Source organism: Zophobas morio, unplaced genomic scaffold (genome assembly GCF_036711695.1).
Source record: "Zophobas morio isolate AGI-343-1 ecotype UQ-CSIRO unplaced genomic scaffold, CSIRO_AGI_Zmor_V1 ptg000304l, whole genome shotgun sequence".
NCBI lineage: Eukaryota > Metazoa > Arthropoda > Insecta > Coleoptera > Tenebrionidae > Zophobas > Zophobas morio.
In genome coordinates this window covers 280,882-303,457 of record NW_026972408.1, presented here as the reverse complement: position 1 = coordinate 303,457, position 22,576 = coordinate 280,882, and the positions used below count along the sequence as shown (strand labels likewise).

The 22,576-nt window shown below is 24.2% G+C and overlaps 3 protein-coding genes and 1 long non-coding RNA gene across 4 annotated transcripts; 2 read left to right on the top strand and 2 right to left on the bottom strand.

Annotated features, from left to right (window-relative positions):
- Positions 1-203: 203 nt before the first annotated feature.
- LOC135119756 (CDK-activating kinase assembly factor MAT1-like) lies at positions 204-10,779 on the bottom strand. Its single transcript, XM_064044137.1, has 8 exons — positions 10,671-10,779; positions 10,362-10,545; positions 8,473-8,631; positions 7,152-7,241; positions 5,858-5,984; positions 4,465-4,583; positions 1,688-1,854; positions 204-249 (listed from the first exon to the last, which is right to left on the bottom strand). The coding sequence occupies exons 1-8, from the start codon at positions 10,754-10,756 to the stop codon at positions 204-206; spliced, it is 978 nt and encodes a 325-aa protein (XP_063900207.1). The 5' UTR covers positions 10,757-10,779.
- A 2,405-nt stretch (positions 10,780-13,184) lies between these two features.
- Positions 13,185-14,927, bottom strand: LOC135119788 (uncharacterized). The gene is made up of 4 exons (XM_064044176.1): positions 14,872-14,927; positions 14,261-14,746; positions 13,826-14,027; positions 13,185-13,744 (listed from the first exon to the last, which is right to left on the bottom strand). Exons 2-4 carry the CDS (start codon positions 14,284-14,286, stop codon positions 13,253-13,255), a joined length of 720 nt encoding a protein of 239 aa, XP_063900246.1. The 5' UTR covers positions 14,287-14,746; positions 14,872-14,927; the 3' UTR covers positions 13,185-13,252.
- A 3,460-nt stretch (positions 14,928-18,387) lies between these two features.
- On the top strand, positions 18,388-19,575 carry LOC135119747 (large ribosomal subunit protein uL10-like). Its single transcript, XM_064044129.1, has 3 exons — positions 18,388-18,494; positions 18,555-18,757; positions 18,812-19,575. The coding sequence occupies exons 1-3, from the start codon at positions 18,442-18,444 to the stop codon at positions 19,519-19,521; spliced, it is 966 nt and encodes a 321-aa protein (XP_063900199.1). The 5' UTR covers positions 18,388-18,441; the 3' UTR covers positions 19,522-19,575.
- A 2,047-nt stretch (positions 19,576-21,622) lies between these two features.
- On the top strand, positions 21,623-22,322 carry LOC135119734 (uncharacterized). The gene is made up of 4 exons (XR_010278351.1): positions 21,623-21,774; positions 21,827-21,927; positions 21,986-22,103; positions 22,237-22,322. It is a non-coding gene; the product is annotated as an uncharacterized LOC135119734 (long non-coding RNA).
- The last annotated feature ends 254 nt before the right edge of the window (positions 22,323-22,576 follow it).

The window sequence follows — 22,576 nt, the reverse complement described above, 5'->3', positions numbered from 1 at the left end:
TTCATACTTGTATAGAGATTAATTAATGCTTTTGGTATATTGCTAGATAAAAAAATTCTATAAGGCAGTGCTCCAAAATGTTTAAAATTTTTAACGAGATTAATAAAAACCATTACAAAAAAAAAGTTTTATTATTAATAAAAATTAATAAAAGTTAATAATTATAATATAACAGTTTAATTCAATTCTGTTAAAAACGTTTCTTATGACCGCTTAAAGAATAGGCAATTAAACGCTTCACTTAAAGATCTGTTTATTATTAATAATAAAAAGTTTTATTCCTACTGATTTTTGATATAATTATAAAAATGATATTTACAACACATGTATATTTTGTAATAATCATAATTTACTTTTAATAAAGTCTCTTAGCTAAATTACTATAGCGAAAAAAAAATTAAAAAAAACTTTATAATAAAATTAGCATAATTAAATAAAAATACGTCGGATTATATTAAAAAATATTCAACTTTATTAATAAAAATAATATTCTTTATGATATTTTATATAAAATTATTAGTGGACATATAAAAGTAAAGAAAGATTTTTAAGTATTATTTTACTAATAATAACTTTACTATTTAATATTAATAAACTACTTATATTAAACTTAAATATTTTTCTCAAACATCCGGTGAAAATGTTAATATTTCTCAAAACTATTTGTATAAATTTAATAATTAAATAATTAATTTTTTTTACAAATAGTTTCTAATTTATTTTAATAAATTTATTGGCTTTTAAATAAAATATGATTAATAAATATAACATGTATTTTAAAAATTAAACTTTTTTAATAAAATTTATATAAAAAAAATTATATTTTTATTACTACTATTTTATATATTTAAGAAAATATATAAAACCAATAAACCTTTTTAAAAAGTTTTTAATTTTAAATTTTAATATTTTGTAATTAATAAAATGAATTTTTTTACTTTTTTATAATCTTTTATTTGTTTTTAATAAACGTAACATGTTTTAATAAAAAAATAAAAAAATAATTTTTTCAAAATTAAAAATTCTAATTAAAAATAATGTTAAACTACTTCATAAATAATATTAAGTAACTTTAAAAAAAAATAAAAATTTTAAATATTATCATAATTAAAAACTTTTTTGGCTTATATATATAAATTAATTTTATTAAACTTAACAAGTTTCAATAAATAATAAATAATTTTTTTAATAAATTTTGATTTTATAAAAAAGTAATAATTTTAAAACTTTAAAAAAATTAAAAAATTCTATAATAAAGGCATTTAAATTATAATATAATGAAAGTAATTTTAGTAACTTTTATTAGTATCCATTTTCATTAAACTTAACACGTGCCAATAAAATATGAATATAACTTTACTATAAATTTTAAATTTTTGATCAAAAATATAAAATTTACAAAGAAAGTTTTTCAATAAATTATAATAAACGTATATTTTTAAAAAAAGTAACTTTATTTACTTTTATAAATAAATTAATATTATTAACATGTTTTAATAAAATAAATATCTAACAAATTATTAAGCAAAAATAATAAATTTTTTAATTTTATAAATAAAATAAATAAACTTTTTCAAAAAATTATGAAATAATAACTTTATTAGCTTTAATAAATAAATTATCATAAAAAAACTTTACATCTTTTTTTTAAAATTTTATAATAATAAAAAAATTCTTGTTAAAAAACCTTTGGATTTGCCTTGCAATTTCGAATCCGCACGGAACCGAGTGTTCAGGAGGCGCCAAGTCAAGCAGATCCGTGAATGCTGGCTGGTAGTGATTTTTTATTAAGGCATAATCGGGAACGGGTGGGCCGTGCGTATTGGATGAAGGGAACTTGTAACTGTACAAAACCTGATTATCAAAAATAAAAGATTATTAAATTTTTAGAAAAAAGAAGTAAAAAGTTTTTTATTTAGAAGAAATAATAATAAAATTATATAAATTAAACAGTAAAACAACAAAACCAGTTCAGAATAGATAAACAACTAAAAAAAATTTTAGAATAACTTTTTCCTATAAAAAGTTTCAAATGAAAGAAGTAATTTATAAATTCAGTAGAATTAAATAAATATATCTGAACTTTTACAAAATAATAATAAAAAAAGATTAAGTTTTTAATTAAATTTTTTTAAAAACTCAAACATCAAAAAATTGTCAATCACAAAAAAAAATAAATAGTTTTTATTAATAATTAAATTATTTATATTAAAAAAATAATTAAATATAAAGTAAAAATAAGTTATTTTTATACAATTTCAATAAAAGTAAAAATAAATAATTTTTTTTAACTATTTTAATAGGAAAAAATTATAATATTACTATTAAGAGTATTAAAAGTTCTTAGTAAAAAGGAATATATTTTTTTTATTTATCGTATTAAATTTATTATTAATATTATTTATATATTTTTTTAATTAAAGTTAATAATAATAAAAGTTGTTATATTAAAATTATTATATTAGAAAATATAATTCCTTTTTTACTTTGATTATAAAATATTTGATTTTGTTTAAAAAAGTATAAAGATTAATAATATTATTATTTACTGGTAAACATTATATTTTATTAGACTTTTTAATATTATTATTATATAATATATATTTTTAACTTGTTATGAAAAAAATTAACATAACATTCAAAGTTACTAAGAATAATAATATTTATTTTATTAAATATTTATAAAATTAATCTTCTTTTTTACTTTGTTTTGAAATTTTTTATGTTTAAAAAAAGTACAAAAAAGTTCACATTTTTAAGAGTATTAAATTTTTTATAATTTAATTTTTTTTATTAATATTGAGGAAAATATTTATTTATGAATAATAAAATTTAAAAAGTTTCAAAAAAGTGTTAAAAAAATTATTATAAATAATAATATTATTATATTTCCAAGGAAAAATAATTCTATTAGACTTATTATTATTATTTATAAAAAAAAAATTTCTTTCTTACTTATTCAAAGTGTTTGATAAAAGTTTTATAATTTAATATAATAATAAAAATAATAAATTTTATAAACAAATATTAATTCTATTACGTTATAGATTATAGTATAAATATTAGTAAGATTTTTATTTATCATACTAATTTTCTCAAGTATTATTATTTATAAAAAAAATACGTTTTTTATTTTTTATAAATATAATGAATATAAAAAAAAATTGAAGATTCATATGTAAAATAATAATAATAAATTTTTTTATAGGCATTAATTCTACTGAAATTTTAATTATAATATATTTTTTATATTTTAATTATTTATAAAAAGTTTCTATAAAAAAAAAACTTTTTAAAAGATATATAAAAAGTAAAAATCCGCGATCAACTATAATTCATAGCCAAATAAGTATTTCATATATTTAAGTTTTAAATATAAATTTATAGATAAGTATATAAATAGTTCAGTAACATATAATAGTATATTAGTTTTATTACGTATAAAATATTATTAATATAAAATAATTTTTTTTTATAACAAAAAAGTTTATGAATTATAAATAATAAAAAGTAAAAAGTTACTTTTCATTAAAATATTATTTATTTTATATTTTTTTTATAAAAAAGATTATAACAATAATTAAAATAGTAAAGCAAATTTTATGTAGTATCCATTAAAGAAAATAAGTAAAACTTTTTTATCAAACTCAATTTTTTTGTGTTAATGATAAACTTTATAAATTTCTAATTCGATTATAAAAATTTATATTAAATTTATTTTTTTTAATATTACAATACAAATATTTTTTTAAAAAAACTAAAGTGAATACTATAACTTACTACCAAAATACTGTAAAAATTAAAAATTTATATATCATTTAAAAAATTTTTTAAAATAGTAATATTCAGTAAATAAAAAATAATAAATTTTCATAAAGAAAAATTATTAAAAAAACTAAAAAATTTTTAAAAAAACAAAACAAATTTATAATTAATAAAAACTTTTTACAAAATTGAAGTAATAAGTCATTTCTGTAAAAATTTTTAAAGTTTTTAAAAATATTAAAAATTATATTTTATTATAATTATTTTTATAAATATATTTTATTTTAAAAATTTTTATAATAAATATTAAATATAACTTTTATATAACCAAAAAAATATTAATTTTAATAATAAAATATATTAACTTTTTATTTATATAACATTTCTCCTTAAATTTTTCTAAATTATTTTAATAAAAAAATAAAAATATTTCGTTATAAACAAAAAAAATTAAAAAATTGTTTACTTTTTATTTTGTTTATAATTAAATTCAAAAAAATTTATATAAAAATATTTTAATGAAAAATATAAAATTTACAAAATAAAAATTTTTAAATTAGAATTTCTAATAATTATTAAAAAAATTAGAAATTTGTTGTTTTCTTTTTCAAGTAAACAAAACAAACTTTAAAAAATAGCCGATAAAGAAAAGTTTTGAAAATACATTAAAAGTCGTGAATGTAATAACAATAAAGAAACCAATTCTTCGGCGGGAATTTTTAGTTTTACTGATTTGGATTGGCCAATCGCTGTATTTTGCGACTTTTTTTTCCGTTGCTTCAGTTCTTCTTTGTTTTTCAGCCGCTCCTTTAAAGAACCTTTAAGCATTATTATTATTATTACTGTTATTATGATTATTACTATTATTATTATTTTTGTTATCGTTGTTATAATTATTATGTAAATAAAAAAATAATGATATTACAATTATTAGTTGATATATTAAATATTCAATATTATAAGTAATAAAAATTGTCAAGCAATTTTACTTTTATAAATTTATTGTATATTATTATTATTTAATAGTTACAAGATAGTTACTTTAGTTATCATTATTTACTTCTATATATTAAATGCATTGTTATCGTAAATATTATTATTACTAAAATTAAAATATGGGGAAATAAAATTTTTCATGTTTATTATTATATATTTTAATGAAAAAAAGTAATAAACTTCACGATTTACTTATTCGTAAGCAGTACATTAATATTATTTATTTATATATTAGAAAATATAATATTTTGCATTTTTTATATTATAAATATTATTTAATATTAACATTTAAAGTTTATTATATATCATTATAAATATATAATTATAAAAAAACTAAACTTGAAGCTTTACTTGTTCGTAAGAAGCATTTAATATTTACTTATAAATCTTACATATATAACTAACTTCTATTAATAATTATTATGAAAAAATAAAAAAGCTAATATATAATAATAAATAAATAAAAAGATCAAGTAAAACTATAAAAGAAATAAAATACATTAAAGTGAAGTAAAAAAATATATATGAAATAAAATGTATAAAAGTTTATAAGCATTCTTAATAAATGAATGTTATTATTATTATAAATATTTATCCAAAAAAGTAATAAACTTTATTATTGACCCATTCGTGAGCAGAACTTAGATATTATTTACTTTTGTATATTAAATATATATAATATCGTGTTGTTTTTAAAACTTTTAATAAACTTCTACAAAATAAATTATCATTATTAAGTTTTAGTAGTAAAAAAAAGTTTCTTTTTAGAAAATTATTATTTTAATATTTTTTATTATAACATTTAATAATACTTAATTATTTTTTTTTAAACTTTTTTTTTAGTTTTACAAAGTAAAAAAGTTATAATGTTACTTAAAAGTTTTTTTTTAATTTAATACTTCTTTAAACTTTTATAAAATAATACGTCATTATTATAAAGTTTTCTTTATATAAAAAAGATAAATATATTATTATATTTTTCCTACTTTACAACTTTAAAGAAAAACGTTATTATAATCATATTTTGGTAATACTTGAAAATTTTTATAAAATTTTCATAATAAAAAAGAGTTCTATTATAAAAAATAAAAAATACCGAGATTTTCAGTCTGAAGGGCCTCAATAAAGTCTTCATTTTCCTTTTCGTTTTCTTTTATCTTTTCTTTTATAAAATCGACCTCTTCTTGTTCCTTTTGAAGCGCATTTATTTGTTCTTTTTCAACCTGATATTATTTAAAATTAACAACGAAAGAAGAAAAAAATATTAATTCTACATAAAAAAAGTTAAAAAGGTCATGTAAAGTTTTTAATAAAAAAAAAGAAAAAATATAAATTTAATAAAAATATAAAAAAAGCAAAAAAGATATAAAACTTGTAGAAAACAATATAAATTTTACAAATATAAAAAAAAAGGAAAAAAAAACTTGAAGTTTACTTGTTGACTATCAGACTCAACTAAACTTTAATCATAATTAAATTTATATTATTATTAATATTTTAGAATTTTATTAAAAAATATTAACAATAAAATTTTAAATAAAAAATTTATATTTTATTTCATTAATAAGTAATGAATACTTTCATAGAAAAAATAATGATTATTTAATATATTTAAAAAAAAATGGTAGAAAATATAATTTAGCAAAATATATACACATTTATTTTTTATATTTAATAAAAAAAAATAATAAATATGTAAAACTATAAAATATATAACTTTCATACTAAATAAATAAGTTTGGCGAATTTATTAAAAAAAAAATACCCAACTAAAATAAAGTAATAATTCTTATTTTATTAAAGAAATACAAAAAATTGGAGAAAAAAAAACCATGTTGTCTTTACTGGTCAATTAATAAACGATGATTGGTGCCTTATTAGTAATATTTATTATTATAATTATTTGGAGAAAAATTTAAAATTAAATTTAAAAATGTCTTTTCTTTAAAATTTATCGCACCAGCCAAGCATCAAATAAAAAATGCTAGACTTTTATTGTTTCCATATTTAACTTCTTTAATTATAAACTTTTTTTATAAAAACTTTTATATAAAACTTTGCTAAAAAAAATAATATTAATATATAAAAAAAAACAAAAAAACAAAGTAAAAAAAGTATAAAAAATATAGTAATTATACATATGTTTTTTTAAAAGAAATTCAAAACATAATAGTAAACTTATAACTTTCATATATTGATTACAAAAATGGTTGCTTAAACTTTTGATCACGTGATTAATGCTCAAAGAGACATATGATTGGTGGAAATAAAAAGGAATTCAATATTATTACTGTATTTTGATATTTATTGGTATAACTTTTATAATAATAATTATTATGACTGCTTTAAATACTTATTTTATTAACTTTTTTTTTTATAATTATTTCTACCTCAGCTTTCACTCTTTCTACTTCTTTATTGTATTTTTCAGAGTAAAGTCGGATTTCGCGTTGAAACTCTTCTTTATATTTTGAAATTTCCTTTTATGTAAAAATTTTATATATAAGAAAATAATAAAGGTTTCTTCCTATAAACAAAAGTACTAATAAAAAAATAAAGAAAATATATATATAACTTTTTTAATATGAAAATATTTAGCAGTTTTATAAAATTGGGTATAAGTATATATAAAGATTTAAGATATTTACTATTCACAGTTACTTGTTATGTTTTAGTGGTTTTATTAAAACGTTATTAGTATTATTTTGCTTACAGTTTTTATTTCTAGGATTGAGTATGTATAAAAGTAGAAATATTTTCTATTATAATAAAACGAAAGTTTATTTTTATTTTAATATTTATTTTATTAAAAATATACTTATAAGCTTTATAAATCATTTTTATATATAAATAAAACTTATTAACTTAAAATTAATAAAATTTTTTAATAATTCTTACTTTTCTTCTCAACAGTAATAAAATGAATTATAATTTAACTTAAAAATATATATATATATAAGTTTACAGAAGTTAAACTGTTTGAGTTTTTTAAAAAAAATAAAAAGTAAATTATTAACTTTAAAAAAAATACTAAAAGTTTATATAAAGTTATAATAAAATATAAATATATTTAAGTAAATTATTAGAGTTTTAAAAAAGTTATACATTTTACGTTTCTTTAAAAAAAAAATGAAAAGTAATTATTAACTTTAAAAAAATATATAACAGTTTATAAAAAGTTAAACAATTTAAGTTTCCTTATAAAAAAATATAATAAAGTAATTATTGATAACTTTAAAATTAATATATAAACGTATATAAAGGTGATATATATATGGTTAAATAAATATATAACAAAGAATAAAAATGTATAAAAGTTTAACACCAAGTTTTTTAAAAGAAATATAGAATAAAAGTAAATTATTAGTAACTAATAAAAACACAAAAGTTTTAAAAGTTAAAAAAATATATAAATATAACAAAGCAAATTATCATTATTATATAAAATAATCTCTAAAAGAAAAACAAATTAAATTTTTCATTATATATATCATAAAAAAGCAATATTTTAGTATAAAAATCTATAGAAGTCAAAAATATAAAAATAATAAAGTAATTTATTATAAATTATGTAAGAAAAATTAATAAAAATAACACAGATTGAGTTTATTATAGAATATATAAAATATTTATAAATTTATAAAGGTATATACTAAAAAAAATATCATTTTATTAAAAAAAAGTAAAAATATATATTTTCAAAAGTTGAACATTTTGAGTTTTTTCTACATCAACGTCGCTAAGAAGATTGAAAACTATTTTTTCAATATTTTCAAGATAATCATTATATTGACGCAGACCATTTGCGTCCGGCGGAAAGGATTCTCTTGGTTTATTGTATATTTTCATTACTTCAGCACGAAGCACAACCTTTTATTTCTTTTGTTAATTATTACGATAATAAAAAAAATTGTATAAAAAAATAAAATATAGTAATAACGGTTTCTAAGAAAGTAATACTTATAATAAACAATAATAGTGTACATATATAAAAAATGTATAACAATATAATAAGTATAAATAAAATAGTATAACAGATAAAAATATAAGTGTAGTTATGATTACTAGAAAAATAAATGAAATCAATAAAAATAATTAGTATATATAAAGTATATATTCTATACTATTTTATATATAAATCTAGCAATAAAAGAAAAGAAGTAATATAAATAATAAGTAAATACGAAATAGTATAAATATATAAATATAAGTATAGCAATAATAACTAGATATAATAACAACATTCAATAATAGAAGTTTTGATAAATAATAATAAGCATATACATAATAGTATATATATATATAAGTATGATGATAATAACTAGTAAAAAAAGTAATTATAAGTTAAAAAAAATTATATAAAAATATACAAATACGAAAATAATAAATATAAATATGAATATTTATAAAAGACCAAAAAAATAAATATAAAAATCACGTTCTGAACTAGCAAAGAATTAATGAAACAGCTCTTAATAATAGTCTCATTGGACTGGAGGAAAATGTGGAATCAGGAAGCGCGCGAATAACAAACACTACACACCGAACAACCAATAGATGTTTTTAAATAAATGGTTGGGCAAAAAAAAAGTTTAAAGAAAATAGTATTTTATCAAAAATTAAAAAAAAAATTTTAAATTATAAAATTCTTATAGTTATTAGTAAGTATTAATATAAATTTTATTAAACTTTATATAATATTATAAGAACTAAATTGTAATAAAAAAAATTTAATTTTAAATTATTTAAAATTAAAATATTGAAAATTTAAATAATTTGAGAGATTATAAATACATGAAACAGTTGTCTAAATTATAAAAAATTTTAATGTTTTTCTTAAAAAAATAAAGTTTTGCTTACAACAAAACTTACTAATTTAACATTTTTAAAAAATAAATTTATTTTTATAATTCTTAAAAAATTAAAAGTAAATACAAATATGAAAACTCATATTTTTAAAATTTAATATAAAAAATTAACTTTTTTAACTTAATATACAAAAAGTTTATAAACAAATTTTAAATGAAAATAGTAGGTTTATTAATTAAAAAATGATAAAAATTTACTTTCAGAAACTTAAAAAAAATTTAAAACTTTTAAAAAAAGAAGTTCGCAAAATAATTTAAGGGAAAAAAAAAAAGAAAAATATAAATTATAATAAATTTCGTTTCATACTTTCAAGATTTCCAAGATAATACCAAACTTCATAATTAATAAAGTAATCAATTTTATGAGTAAATAATTTTAGAAGTGCAGAATATATAAACATTTTTACTAAATTTATATCTATTTAAATAAATAATTAAAATTTAGAAGTTTAATTGCATAATAAATATCTATAATAAAAAGTTTAACAGTATAAATTTAATATTCGATTAATATATTTACGATCGGCAAGTCTTTTCCCTTTTTTATATAATTTTATTTCCTCCAAATAATAATTAATTTGAGAGATGTAAATTATTGAATTAAAAAAGTATTATTTACTTTTTGTAAAGGATTTAAATTATTAACATAATGTGACCGACCCTATGTTGATTATAAAAAAAATATGAAATCTCTAATTATTAAAAAAAGCTGCTAAACGTTTCGCATAGTACCTCTTTGTGAACCTCAAGGTCATTGAAAAATTGAATTTTGTAGTCCTGTTTCTTTAATTTCTTCTTGCAAGAAGGGAATTGGCACAGGACATCAGTGTTAAGTAAATAAAGTTTGTTAACACAAATTCGGCAGAGTTTATGGCCACAAGGCCCGACTAGAATCTCAACATCGAGAGATTTGTCTCTAAAAAAAGATTGAAATATAAAAAATAGATATGTGATCGGCTTTATTACCTTAAAAAAAAAAGATTATCAAAGTAAATATTTTATTGTCGGTTGCGAACAACTTGGTAAAACGATGGCTATAACCTGGAACACTTCGGACATATTTCTAAATCGTCAACCTCCTCACTCCTAAATACCGAATTTTGTTTTCTGTTAATTTGCAAAACCATTGAGAATTTATTTAGTTCTGATGGAAAAGTTATACACCGCTCAGATATATAAAAGACGCATCTTTGTATCAAATAAATTAACGGTCCTAGAAATAAAGCAGCTTTCCAGAGTAAAGTACTTCAACCACCTCCAGCTGCTTACAAGCGCCTTGAGCGTTATAGCCTCTAACCATTTTAAAATCTTAAAATTTTCTCACAATTAAATAACAAATTATTTTTTATTAATTTGCAAAACGCAATCAATAACTTATTTAATTCCGTTAAAAAAATTAAAATACTGCTCAGTTACACAGAAGATACGGCTGCTTAGAGATAAAAATATAAGGACAATGTTAGAAAATAAGTAGTTCCCCAAAAAAATTTTTACTTAAAAAAACTACTTACAAGTGTTTTTAGCGTTATAGCCGGATTTTAAGTCATCTTTAAAATAATACACTTTTCCTTTTCGTAAAACCTTATATTGCTCGGTTATAATTTTTAAGCATATTAAGTCTTTTAGTTATAGTTGAAGGGAATTAAAGATAAAAACTACTTGAAATACAAATACAAAGCTTACCCATAAGAATACGTTAAGCATTCATAAATTTTTATTTACTAAGATACCACTAAAATTTTGGGAAATATTATATGTAACCTAATAATATTGTTTTCATTATAACCTTTTAATATTTCTGTATATTAAAACGAGAAGTTTTAAAGAAAAAAATTAAACGTAGCAGGGATGATTATACAACTCTGTAAGGATAAAGCTTTCTTTCAACCCATCTGAAAAACTTTTTGTGTACAACTTGTTTCTTTCATCAAATTATAGTATTTTTTAAACATAGCTTAAATAATAGTTTTTTTAAAATTAGATTACTAAACACCATCTTTATTTTAGTATCTTTGTTTAATATCTTAACTTAAGCATTTAGTAATTAAAACCTTTATAAAGTTAGCGTGACTTATTTTAAAAAAGTGAACTACTTATTTTTTCCATGAAAGGTTAGATGTCTAGAATTATAAAATATATCTTTTTATAAAAAAAACCAAACACAAACTTAATCACAAATTTTATACCATCTTTGAAGAATAACTATATTTTGGCTGCTATTAACAAAAACCTTTTTAGCGTTTTACTTTAATATAATTCATCTTTATATAGTAATGGTTGTTAACTTCACAATATAAAGATAGTTGCCAAGGATAAGACCTATAAAGCATACAAGAATAAATATAATCCCCCCGTCTATGAAGAACAAACTCTTCCTTAAGATTTTCAAGCCAAAATTATAAAAAACCATTCATAATGAAAAATTTATTACCATAATACGGAATATAGTATGAAACAAATTAATGATTATAGTTTTGTCAATAAACTTTTCCAAGAAAACTTCATAAATAATAGATCTGGAAGCCGATAAAGTACAAACACTTATTCTTATCCCTCTTCAAGCGTAAAGAGGAAAATGAGCCTAAAAAAACGGGTTCGTCGTTTGATTTACAGTCCCGTTTAAGAAAATTTGAGTAGTTAATAAACATTTGTAAAATAAAAGATACTCTATAATAATTGAACTTATATAATTTTTATTAATGTTATTAATTATTTAGTAACAGACTGCAAACCCTTTTAAAAAAAGCCTGGTTTTTCCTGTAAAAAAAAGTTGTTCTCCACTCGGGTGTTTTAGTTTTTATAAAAAACATAAGTACTTACATAAGTAACTCCGAAGTAAAATTTCTTTTTTTAAAAATCGGATAAAGGTCCTTTTAAAATCCTTATAGGCTTTAAAGTAAAAAATATACTTTTTTTAAAAAAGCAATAATTTCAAACGCGATTCCATAACCTCAAAACGATTACAAGGTTAATTTACAGTACAAAAAAACTAATAAAAAGTATAAAAGCATTCACCCTCATCTTAGTGCTAGCGTGCACATTAAAATTTTTAACTAGAAAAATAATTGTCTAATTATAAGCATTAAAAAAAAAACGACAAATTTCCATCTTTGCACCAAGAACCTCAAAAAAACAAAATTAAAAAAAAAAAGGTGCAAACATAAAATTTAAAATTTTATTAAAAATTTTAGATAAGTTTCCACGAAAAAAAATAATCCTCAACTTTTAAGGGTTGTACAGTTGTTTATTAGTAATAAATGAACCAGTTGAATGACAAAAACTTATAAATTTCTCTTAACTATTCCAACATATAATTTAAGTGTTCTTGAATAATTTATAAATATATTCCAATTAAAAGTTACACAAGTAAAACTAAATTATATCATAAAATCCCTTTTAATATAAAAAAAGCTTTTTATATTTTATTAACACTTTATTAGAGTAAAAAAAATTAAAATAAAATTTACTTATAATTAAAAGAGAGACTATACTTCCAGAGTAAAGTCTAAATTACGGAGAAAACTTGATTCCACGTATTTTCTTGTTATTTTTGGGACTCGTTCTTTTTCCCAATAAAATCCTCAAAACAATTTTAATATTTAACTTTTAAGGGTCATAAGAAATCAACAACTCAAGTTTGACTGTTTTTCCTTTTCCAATTTTTCACGAAGCTGAACCACAAGATTGACTAAGACATTTTTTTCTAGGTTTTCAATGTTTTTTTTCTCAATAGTCTCCGCCATAAGAACACTTTCAAGATCAACAGAATTGTTTGTCTCGCTGTCGGGAGCAGCACCTTCGCCAGAAGCTTCTCTTTGGCTGCTCCATTCAAAGCCGTACGGCGTGGCGGGATTAAAGACAAGTTTGGGTACTTCAGGTGTCAGGTTACTGGCACAAGGCAGAACCGCACTGCGCTCCGCTGCGGGCTCGGTTTCGGGGGGACTTTCCCGTAGCATCTTCTCAAAATCATCAACCTCAAAGCCATAGGGGGTCAGCTCACCATTGTGGTAGTTTTCGCCATGCTGAGCCAAAAGTTGCTTCCTGCGTATTAGCCTTCGCTGTTCTTTAAGAGCGTGACTTTTTTCATCCCGAATGCCAAACTCGTGAATCAAAAACTTTATAAAGTTTAGTTAGTCATAAGAATTATTATTATTTATAATATTATCACTATTACTATTATTATTATAAATTCACACCTGAGTAGTGTTCTTTGGAGCACGTGGGCAGACTGCACCACTTTTTTTCCCTTTATACCGTTTAGTATAAGAACCTTCTTGAGCTTTGATTTCATAATTTAACACCGCAGTGGCTTTTTCTTGCTCGCGGAGATATCTGTCCTTCAGCTCCTCAAAAGACATTTGAGAATAGGGCTTAAATTTCATTCCTCTGGATCTTAACCTACGAATTAGATGAGAAAAAAAACTTAAAAAAAGGTAAAATAAATAAAAAATTAATTAAATTTATAAAAAAGTTAATGTAAATAAAAAGAATTAGAATAATAGCAAGAAGCAATAAATAAACCAAACAATTTGCAAAATAACAAAATGAGTATAATATATAAATAAAAGAAAATTTCAACGTAAACTTTTTAATCTTATTTTTTTAAAATAAAAAATAAAACATATAAAAACCCTCTTCGCGTCTTAGTTCGCTTCATATTAGATTCCAAATCGTCATAAAAATCTCTTGTCACCGACTCGTCCGCATCCGATTCATAAGCGTAATTTAGACTGCTGGAAACACCAAAATTCACGTTAAAAGAAACATCGCCGTTATTGGCGGGATTCTCGCCGGATGGGCTGCGTTCGCCGTTTACAGGGCTACAGACTTTAGTAGACTTCTCAAGTCCGCCCCTAAAACGGGCTCTGCCAATATTATTTCTCTTTCCAGGATGTAAAAACTTATGGTAAGTACTCTGCTTTCCTCCATACCAGGCCCCTTTGCGTATACTGCGCAAGTTGCTACCCCGTAGCGCGGATGAGCCTCTGTTTTTATAAAAATGTTTGTTTCTTCTATCAGTAGATGTACTAAAGGGATGGCCATTGACTAACAAGGCACCGCGAAAAGCGCGAATCCCTCTTCCAGGGGAAGTTCGAGAGTAGACCCCATAACCATTTCTATGCAAAGGAACCATTATTAAACAATTGAAGCTATAAAATTTAATCCACTTAATATTTAAAAGTGTTAAAGTTTACAAAATGTAGGTGCGGTAACATACAAGAAAAAGTCACTAAAACGATACCTTAAACAGAAATGCCTCAATATAATTAAAAGGTCAGCTGGGCATCTAAAAAACCAAAAAATATTGATAGCACAAAAGTAACCCAAAAAATTTTTAATGTATAAAGAGTACTTTTTTAAAAAAAAATTAAGTTCTTTATGTCCCCAATTCTGCGCAACTTGTTGTAATTTAAAATCTTATAACTTAAAAGCACTGACTGTAAATAACGAAATAACGAAAACCACAGTACCGCCACAACTAATAAACCCCGAGAAGCTAATACTAAGTGCACACACAAAGCCCAAAAAGAAAAAACCCGGCCTTCCAGAAACGCACAACGGCAGACCAAAGGACTCCACAGACCCGTAGAATAACTATTTATACTTTAATTAATTTCCATTTTTAGAATTTTGTCTGGTCAAAATAAAAACTTATTGGGTACAAAAATACCAAAGAACTCCTCTTATTAAACGCTTATTGGGCATTAGTTACCCAACCAAACCGAGATTTTAACTTCCACTTAATGCAGTCGTTACTAATATGTCAGGGGGCTGTTTATTGGCAACAACTAATACCTTGACCTTTTCAAACGTTAAACTTTTGAAAGCTAAGGACCATAAAAAGAATTTTTTACTGTTAAGCACAATAGAAAATAAAAAATTTTACGTAAAAAAAGACACTTTTCTCACGACTATCCTTATTTTGATAAACCTTATGCTTTTTTTTTTCTGTAAATCAAATTTTAAAACTGATGTACACCAACATTAAATTTTTTAAAACGTGAACAAACGCTTCTTATAGTAAACTTTTAGCATATTATTGATGTTTCTAAGCATTTTAATCTGGAACTTTGAAGCAATGGTCTACGTCACCTAACACTAACTTCACTGTTTAAGTTTTTTGAGTAATATGTGGTGATATTGCCTAAAACTATTCTCAAAGTAACGTGTATACATTGCAACTAAGAAATTAGTACTTTTAAATTCTTGGTTATAGTAAACAAACTTATTAATTATTTTCCTATCTATATTACTTTAACAAAAGTTTAAAAAAAACCTTTTGACTTGCTAATTTATTTTAGAACTTTGTCTGCGAGTTTACAGTAAATTTGAGATTTAATGCTTCGTATTTAGCATATGAAAAAAATATTAAGTTATTTACTAAATTTAACTTTAATATTATAAGAAGTCTATTTAATAAATTTATAAATATTTCATGACAGCAATTGAATACTTAAAATGCAAAATAATGAATTATCAATGATTTAATATAATTTTTTGACGAAAAGTATTTTATGCTATAATGACAAAATTATGAAACTGAGAAAACGGATTATTTCTTTTTAGTAGGACAAGTTCAAATAATTTTAAGATCCGGGGTCTAGATTAATAATCAGTAATTTTACAACTAAAATTTGTACATTGTTAAAAAGATACACAATAGATAACTAAATATATCCTGAAGTTCTTGATTAAGTTAAACATTTTGCTAAAAAAGGAAACCAACATTTTAGCACAGCTCATTTATAAAGTTGGTAAAATGGGCTCTTTTATAAACTCTCTTCTTTTTTTTTTTTAAACAGGGCAGGTTGGCATAGGAATACATAACTGGAGTGTCCGTCAAAATATATGTTTATCTAACCTTGCATGATATTTTTATGGCAAACAATGAGACAAATTTTTGCTAGGAAAAGGCCGCTTCTGCACTGCAATTGATTTACAATGAGAGACCACAGCAAAAGCAGAATTACGATATTATAAGCTATAAATAATTACAATTTTAATTAGAAATGTTGTATATAAACGTCCTCGTTTCATGTGCGACAAAATTAACTGCTAGTCTTATAACAAAGGCGTGGTTTTAAATGCGCAATGAAACACTTTACCACGGGTATACAGGTTGAGCTGCTAACCACCATCTTTAAATATGATGCGGTCGCCTTCTACGAACGGACAGTTGGGCAAGCTAATCGCATTTTAGCGGATGAACTCAATTACAAGTGTGGGGCGGTGCACTTTTAGCATGACGGTTGAATGCTATGTAATGGGTTTGTACCGAACGTTAAAGGACAACTTTTACTCGTGGAGGCTAAAAACCTGTTTGCGAGCTCGTGAATTCGGGGTTGTTAACGCGCTCGAGCACCTGGAAATCCGTTTAGAACAATAAATCTTCTCTTCATACGTTTTCTTCATGGTCGTAACATTTTCCCACACTGTTCAATAATGGTATCAAACTAAAGTTAAAGAAAGTTGGTTTCGTTAAGCATATTTTTTTATTTTAAGAAAATATAATTTCATATTCAGCCCAAAGAGTTCATTGCTTTTGCTTAAAGCTAGAATCCAGCGTACATATTTTACAATTTATAGATCATAATTTTTTTATAATTGTGTTTAAAAGCACACCATACACAGATAATATTTCAGCTACATTAATTGGTGATTCTGCTAGTTTTCTCACTATGATAAAGGATATATGATTTCCTTAAGGAAGCAAAAAACCCTTTAAATCTATCGTCCGTTAACGACGACTATAACAACGATAACTATTATCTATTAATTGTTTACGGCGGTCTATTAAGCGTTTGAGGCCAATAAAAAAGGAGGAACTTTTTTTAAAGTAAACAGAAGAAATGTTTTACACCAAAAGTTGTGGTCCTTTTATTCAGTTAAAAGTAATTCTTTGCATAAAATCCACCACTTTTTATATTTAAAGCTTAATGTCACTATTCCTTCACCATAGTAAAAATAATTACAATTAATATATATATATTAAGTGATTAATAAGTAGTTTAGAACCCCGCATATATAAGTTCCCTCATATTAAAAATATATTAAACGATATAGTTAAAAAATTTTATTTTTAACTTGTAAAGCTTTGTTTCTTCTCTAAGTTATAAAGTTTTGGTAGCTTACACTTTTAAATCCTTCTTACCTTTCCCGTGCATAAGCCTCTAGAAACGGTCATTTTATATTTCCTATACCTTTTATAAAAAATGTAGAGCGTTATGATTTCTTTAAGGACTGCACCAGTTATTCCACTTAAATGTACACTTTCTCAACGCAAGTTTTAGCATATAAAAAAAGATAAAGTTTGTCAGTGGATACAACTTAGCTACTATATTGTAAGTCTAATGCCTTCAATTTAATTCTGTTTACTAACTCTATTAATATTTTAAAAGTAGAAAAGTAATCTTAACTTAAATTTACAAACTTTATATTTTAAATTTTCGAATACGTGTAACAGTGGTGAACAGACGATAAAAAAAAAAGGAAAAGTACAAATAAAGTTAACAGAAACTTCCTGGGACGGGCAGCTAGTATGGAAAATTAAACTCCCGCGTAAACTTGCCTCGTGCATAAAAAACGTTCAAAAATTCTAATAATCTCGTGGATATAAATAATATCAACATCCCTCTGTAGACACTCCCTACTTCTTCTTTTCTTGGGTCCTGTGCTTTTTTACCTATTAATTGCTAGACTCTCTTACTCTTGTGTAGAGCAGTTTTGAATTTTATACTGTTTGCGATTTTGTAAACTATTTTCTTTTTATATCTAGAGCCCTTAAACTTTTATAAAAGGCCCTCAGCACGTGATGGTGAAGGTGGAACGATCTAAAAAAGAGAGAAAATCTGAGTACTTTGATAGGTAAGTTTTGTTTATCTAAATATTAATTTTTTCTATTTTTAATAACTTTTTTTTATTTAGGTTTATTTCAGCCGTAACCAGCTACTCTAGGGTTCTTATTGTTAATGCTGACAATGTCCGTTCAAAACAGCTTGCCCAAGTCCGAAAGTCGCTTCGGGGTAGAGCCTCTATTCTTATGGGGAAAAATACACTTATTCGCAAGATACTCGGAACTATGATCTCTGAGTTTCCTCACTATGAAAAACTTATTCCTCATATACGTGGTGAGTATTTTTTATGTTTTTTATGTTTTTGTTCCGTTATTGTATTACTGTTAGGTAACATCGGATTTGTATTTACCAACGACTCTTTAAACGCTATTAGAGACATTCTTGTAGAAAATAAACTACCTGCTCCTGCGCGAGCTGGTGCGATAGCGCAGTGTGACGTCACTATACCTGCTGGTCCTACCGGAATGCCTCCGGAGAAGACTTCCTTTTTTCAAGCGTTAAATATCGCCACCAAAATTGCTAGAGGGATTATTGAGATCATTTCAGACGTCCATCTTCTTACGGTTGGCGATAAAGTCAACGCCTCACAAGCCGATTTGTTGAACAAAATGAACATATTTCCTTTTTCTTACGGCTTAAAAGTAGTTCTGGTGTTTGAGGATGGCTTGATTTATCCGGCCTCTATCTTGGACATAACAAAGGAGGAGCTTCTTGCTAAATTCTCTAGAGCAGTTTCAGCTGTTGCCAGTGTCTCTTTGGCTATAGGCTATCCCACTGCTGCTTCCATTCCCCATTCCATTATTAATGGGTTTAAAAATCTTTTGGCCGTGGCGCTTGCCACGGACATAACTTTTGACGCTGCCGAGCGTGTGAAGCAAATGCTTGCTACCCAGAGAGCTAATGTTTCAGCAGGCGTGATTTCTGCTTCTCAAGAAGAGTTGAGAACAGCCGGAAACGAGGAAGAACCTGTTGAAAAGGAAGAATCTGATATTGATCTTGGTGCGGGCGGCTTATTCGGAAGCGATGACGATTTTTAAGCAATTATTTTTAATTTTTATATCGTTGCGCATAATAAACTTGGTGAATTATTGTATTATATTTTTTTACTTTGTACTTTTGATAACATTTAAAAATAATTTTTTATAAAATTTTAGCTGGAGAAGTTTTATACCTGCTTTATAATAATCTTTGATTTTACAGAAACCATAACTCTTACTAATTTCGCTTAATAGCCTTTTTTTGAAAATAATTAAATAGTGGTTAACAGAGGATGGTTATGATGCTTATGTCGTCAGTATGTATATATACATATATGAGTTTAGATATAATATAATAAAAAAAGCTTGAAAGCTGAAAGAAACTAACAAAAAGTTAAAATAAATATATATAACCAGTTATTACTGTTAACCTTTATAATACCAAAAAAGGTTAAGTTACTAATTTGACTTATAACTTGCGCTCTTTTTTTTTTCAATTATAAGGTTTAAAATCGTGCTTGAAGTTATTAAACGGAACCTTAACGTTCACTTAAAATTCAAAGAGAAAAAGATACACTGGAAGTGCATTTCAATCGCCTTTTACCAAAATTCCTTTTCAAACTCCGCCTTCCCTATTATTTAACGGGCATCGCCACAGTTCTTAGTGTTTTCTACCTTACGAAAAGACTTTCGGTACGCTACACTAACCTGGGATATAGTGGAAGGCAAGGATAAGTTGACGCGAGGCACTTCGGGCGTAGTTTACAATGTTATAAGTCAAACACTGATAATAAAGCGCCCGAACACTCTATGCACACCGAAGCTATTGGAATCCTTTATGAAAAATAATATAAACACCTGTAACAAAAAGCTATCGTGTTATATATGACTTATAGTGACTACACCTACACCTTACCTCTGTAGGCATCCTGGAACAGCACTGCAAGTATGACCTAACAAGCTACTTTGAAGCATTGGAGTTTGCAACAACACCTTCAAAAATGAGTAACGCACTTCACCCTCACACGCGGGTCGCCAATTTCGCCGATGACTCGATGATTTATTCTTCGTCAAAGTCTCCCCGTTTACTTTATCAGCACTTACAATTTCACCTCGACGCGCTTGCTAGCTGGTATCATCAATAGGGCCTCTTCATTAATGCAGCAAAGAGCAGGGCGCTTCTTATAACGAAGAATCGCCATGCACTTCCGACTCCCTTAACTTAAAGGCAAGGAAATTCCGTGTTGTTCTCAGGTAAAATATCTGGGAGTCATTATAGATTCTAAGCTCTCGTGGCGTCAACACGTAGATTAGTGACGGCGAAGGTCCAAGGAAGCGACCCAGATGCTATATTCTCTATTATGCAGCAGAAGTAAACTTTCGTTGCTGATTGAGCAAAGGATTTATGTGCTGTGCATTGGGGCCGGTTATGACATATGCATCTTTAGCCTGGGCCTACGATTTATCGGCATCAAGGTCCCTGCTTCAAGTGCGACAAAAAAAACTGCTACGCTTTTAACAAACTTGCCTTTTGTGCGGCGTAATACACTTCACCACGAACTACAAATTGAGCTGCTAACCACAATCCTTCGAAATAATGCCAAGTTGTTTTAGATTTTAGTCGTTAATTTTGGCTAGCTAAGTAAAACATCATAGTTATTAAAACCAAACGACAAGGTGATTGTTATTTTTTAATGTTTTTGAGTATCGCTTAATCACAAGTAGATCTTTAAAAGTATGCAAAGCCTGAGCACTAACTCTTTTAATAGTAAGAAGGTTTACTCCAGCTTCAAAGACTAGCCGATTAGCCCAAAAGTCATTTGACCCAAAAGTCATTTGATCAGTATCTTGATTTTATTAAGTGGTATTTGGCCCTCTATGAACGGATAGCTGGACAAGCTGAGCGCCTTTTAGCGGATGAACTCACTTACAAGTTGTGGGCGGTGCACTTTTAGCATAAGGGTTAAAGGCAAAATTGGGGGGTCTAAGTTGAACGTGAAACATTTTAAGATAAGAATTTTACTTGTACTCGTGGACAACTAAAAACCTGTTTAAAAGCTCGTGTATTCGAACTTGTTAAGATCGATCGCCAGGAAATGCCAAATATAAATAATAATAAAGTTTTTAATGGAAGTCTCTTTACTACTAACTATGGGCCTAGTAAAATATGAGCTTCAGTGGGTTCACCATTTTTAAAGTTCAGGGCTTTGTTGGCCTTGAAGGTGCGTTTCAGGCTGTTAATAAATATATTTCTCAATGTGTTAAACTAACTATCTACTATTCTCCTAAAAGCGACAGTAGTTTAGGAACAAGGTTTTAATATGGAATAGTTATACCTCTTAGTTTATTTTCTTACTTTATGTAGGGAGTTTATTAATTCAAAGATTGTGGCATTCGCAAATAAGAATCCACAAATTTCCATAGAAGTAAGAATTAAAAATCATCCTTACGCAGTAGCAGAATATAGTACATATTTTTCTTTCTCTTAAGGGTTACTATTTTTATAAGCAAACGTTTACTTTAGTTTGCGGGAGAAAGAAACCAACTTCATTGAGTAACATGACAATGGAAAAAGTCGAGAAGCAAATTATGCTCCTTCGGAACTCCAGCGGGCTGCTCTACCAGCCTTACACCAAACCGAAGTATGCTATTTTAAATATTTTATTTTAAAAGTAAATTGTTTTGTTTAATACAGGTTGTTATAAAATTTAACCATTAAATTTTATACATATTGTGGTTATTTAATAAATTTTTTTAATTTTTTTTTCCTTTTAGACAAACGCGAAACGTTTTTTCCGTTCAAGGTCAATGGCATCCTACCTTAAACGTTGTTTAGTGCAACAACGAATTCAACGTAGAGAAACAATAATAATAAAAAAACGCTTTACTTTTTTTTATTTTTTTATATAGTTTTTTTTTTTTATATAGTTATTTAATTTCTATAGACTTTGTATAAAGTTATTAGCAAAAACAACTATAATAACTCGCTCTTCTACTAATTTTCACTATATAAAATTGATTTTATTGCGGTTAACTTTTCATACCTTGTAAAACAGAAAGATGAAAGTTATTAAAATTTCTATTCAACCTGACAATTTTTTTTATTAACTTCATT